Source organism: Penaeus monodon, chromosome 23 (genome assembly GCF_015228065.2).
Source record: "Penaeus monodon isolate SGIC_2016 chromosome 23, NSTDA_Pmon_1, whole genome shotgun sequence".
Lineage (NCBI taxonomy): Eukaryota > Metazoa > Arthropoda > Malacostraca > Decapoda > Penaeidae > Penaeus > Penaeus monodon.
This window is the reverse complement of record NC_051408.1, coordinates 42,742,978-42,745,566: the sequence shown is the minus strand read 5'-3', so window position 1 is coordinate 42,745,566 and position 2,589 is coordinate 42,742,978. Positions and strand designations below refer to the sequence as shown.

General features: G+C 41.2%; 1 protein-coding gene across 1 annotated transcript in view; it reads left to right on the top strand.

The window, feature by feature from the left end:
• Window positions 1-2,589, top strand: part of LOC119588095 (NPC intracellular cholesterol transporter 1-like) — a gene marked incomplete in the record, with an annotated part of 65,185 nt that overhangs the window by 56,792 nt on the left and 5,804 nt on the right. The window contains 8 exon segments of the mRNA XM_037936803.1: window positions 91-180; window positions 418-584; window positions 734-934; window positions 1,206-1,395; window positions 1,595-1,711; window positions 1,833-2,013; window positions 2,146-2,273; window positions 2,490-2,567. Of these exon segments, the coding sequence (XP_037792731.1) occupies window positions 91-180; window positions 418-584; window positions 734-934; window positions 1,206-1,395; window positions 1,595-1,711; window positions 1,833-2,013; window positions 2,146-2,273; window positions 2,490-2,567 (1,152 nt within the window).

The window sequence follows — 2,589 nt, the reverse complement described above, 5'->3', positions numbered from 1 at the left end:
TGTGATAATTAAGAAGAAGTCATTTATGCTTTAGATATGTATATTTTTAGGAGAGAGGACCATGAATGATCTTGAATGATTTTCTTGCAGTATGAGGTAAACAACGAGACCTACGGCCCAGTGTACAACATGAGTTTCTTGAAGGAGGTGTTGCTACTTCAGAACTATATCGCAAATGAGGTAAGATTGTTTTTTCCTTTTTAAACTGCTTTTTTTGTTTTTCTTTTTTAGAAAAGTAAAGGATTCTTTTTCTTCCTCTTTCTCACTTATTATTTGTTTATGAAAAAATATGTGTTATACCTCTTTTGGAAAAAAAAATTCATTGAAATTTAGGTATTTAACTTGTCAGTAAATATTTCTAGTGAAGAATGGTGGCGTTGAATGCTTCTCTGTTAACACGAACCCCTTTCATTACAGCTGCAAGCCGAAGTGGACGGGGAAACGGTGACCCTGTATGACATTTGCAACAAGCCCATGGCCCCAGATAACCTCAACTGCAACATCCAGTCGATATTGAATTTCTGGCAGAATGATGAGGCTGTGTTGAATTCTTCGGATATTCATCATGCAAAATCATGCATAGGGTACGTCTCTTTTATTATCCCTTCATTTTTTGGGGTGTTTACCCAAAAAACAAAAATGTTCATTTCTGTTTATTTCTTACTTTGTATATGTCCATGCAGAATGTGCCTGTAATTATTATTTTTATTTTGAATTTGATTTGCCTCCACAGAAATGCCTACCAGGAACACTGCATGGGTTCCTACGGAGGTCCTGTCCTGCCCCACGTTGCTCTCGGGGGTTTCTTGGCCAAGAACCAGACGCTCTCGGAAAATCCCAACTACATGCTGGCGGACACACTGGTCATCACCCTGCCCATCAACAACTTCTTCAACACGTCCATGCTGAAACCGGCCCTGGCTTGGGAGGAAGTGTATGTCTGGCTTTTGGTTTGGTCTGTATGGGTGTGGGTAGATATATTGGTGGGTAGGTTTAGTAGGTTGATATGTAGATTACTTGGTTGATAGATGGTTCAAAGAATAGATCGAAGGAGGTAGCTTAATTCTCTCTAAATAGAATTATGCTAATGCAAGAAGGTTTTTAGTCTGAGTTGGTTCCCTTTGGGTTAAAGTGCAAGTGTTTTTTTACTAATTTTTTAATCGGTGCTTTATAACTTACAAATTTCTGCTTCCCACCAACAACAGGTTTAACAAGTTCATGCTCAACTACTCTCACCCAATGATGGACATCGCCTTCCGTTCGGAGCGTTCCATTGAGGATGAGTTGGTTCGAATGAGCAAGTCCGACCTGCCAACAGTCATCATCTCGTATATCATCATGTTCCTTTACATTGCTCTGGCTTTGGGACACACCAATCACTGCAGTCGTCTCCTGGTAGGTGAATGGGGATACTGCAGAAGCCATAAATTTTGTGTTTTTTCTCATTTTACTCTTGTTATGATGAGAGGTCGCTGCTGTTATCACCGGATGTGGACTAGTGTTTATATTTCCCAATGTCTTTTGTTTTATTACAGTCTTATCTGTCTTATCCAAGTACTGATTGGATTTATTAATGGATTTTACTTCCGAACAGATTTCAACCAAAGTAACCTTGGGTCTCGGAGGAGTGCTGATTGTCTTGGTCTCGGTATTCTCAGCAGTTGGATTTTATGGATACGTTGGTGTCCCTTGCACTATGCTTATCATTGAGGTATGTTTGTTTACTGCCTTTCACTACTTTGTCAGATGAATTGTTAAAAATCTGGTTTTTGAATTGTATTGATCAGGAAAAGATAGTTTTCTTACGTTTTCCCTTCCATCTTCCCTTGTAGGTGATCCCCTTCCTAGTTCTGGCTGTGGGAGTGGACAACATCTTCATCCTTGTGGAGGCGTATGCCAGCCTCGACCGCACTGAGGAGGACACCAGATCGCAGCTGATTGGCCGTGCCGTGGGTTCTGTTGGTCCGTCCATGCTCCTATCGTCCATTTCCCAGTCTTGCTGCTTCTTCTTAGGTAATGAGAGACAGAACGTGCCTCACTTGCCCCCACCTTGCTCTCCATTTTTATGCAGTTATTTTGCTATAGTGTGGCGTGGCACCGATGCTAATGCGAATGCGACTAATGATTTCCCATGTTGCTTTGCAGGGGCTCTCTCTGATATGCCAGCTGTCCAGGCATTTGCCATGTATGCAGGAATGAGCCTCCTGATCAACTTCGTCCTGCAGATGACCCTCTTTGTGGCTCTTTTCTCACTGGACGTTGCCCGGGAGGAGGTACGTCTTGACCTTTCCTCTTCCACTTTTCTCCCTCATATGTGTATCTCATGAGTCTTATAATATCCGTCTTCATGTCTGCTTTTGTGAATATATTTACCTTAGGTGATTTATTGATGGTGTAAAGTAAGAAAGAAAAAAAAAAGGGTTTACGCATTCCTATGCTTCCCAGTCATCATGGTCATTTGCCAATTAATCTTCTCTTTGTGTTTCCAGGATAATCGCTTTGATGTCTGCTGCTGCATAAGAAGAAGCAAAGTTGAAATGGATTCCGACACCAGATTTCTACACAAGGTATGAATTTTTGACTTTATAA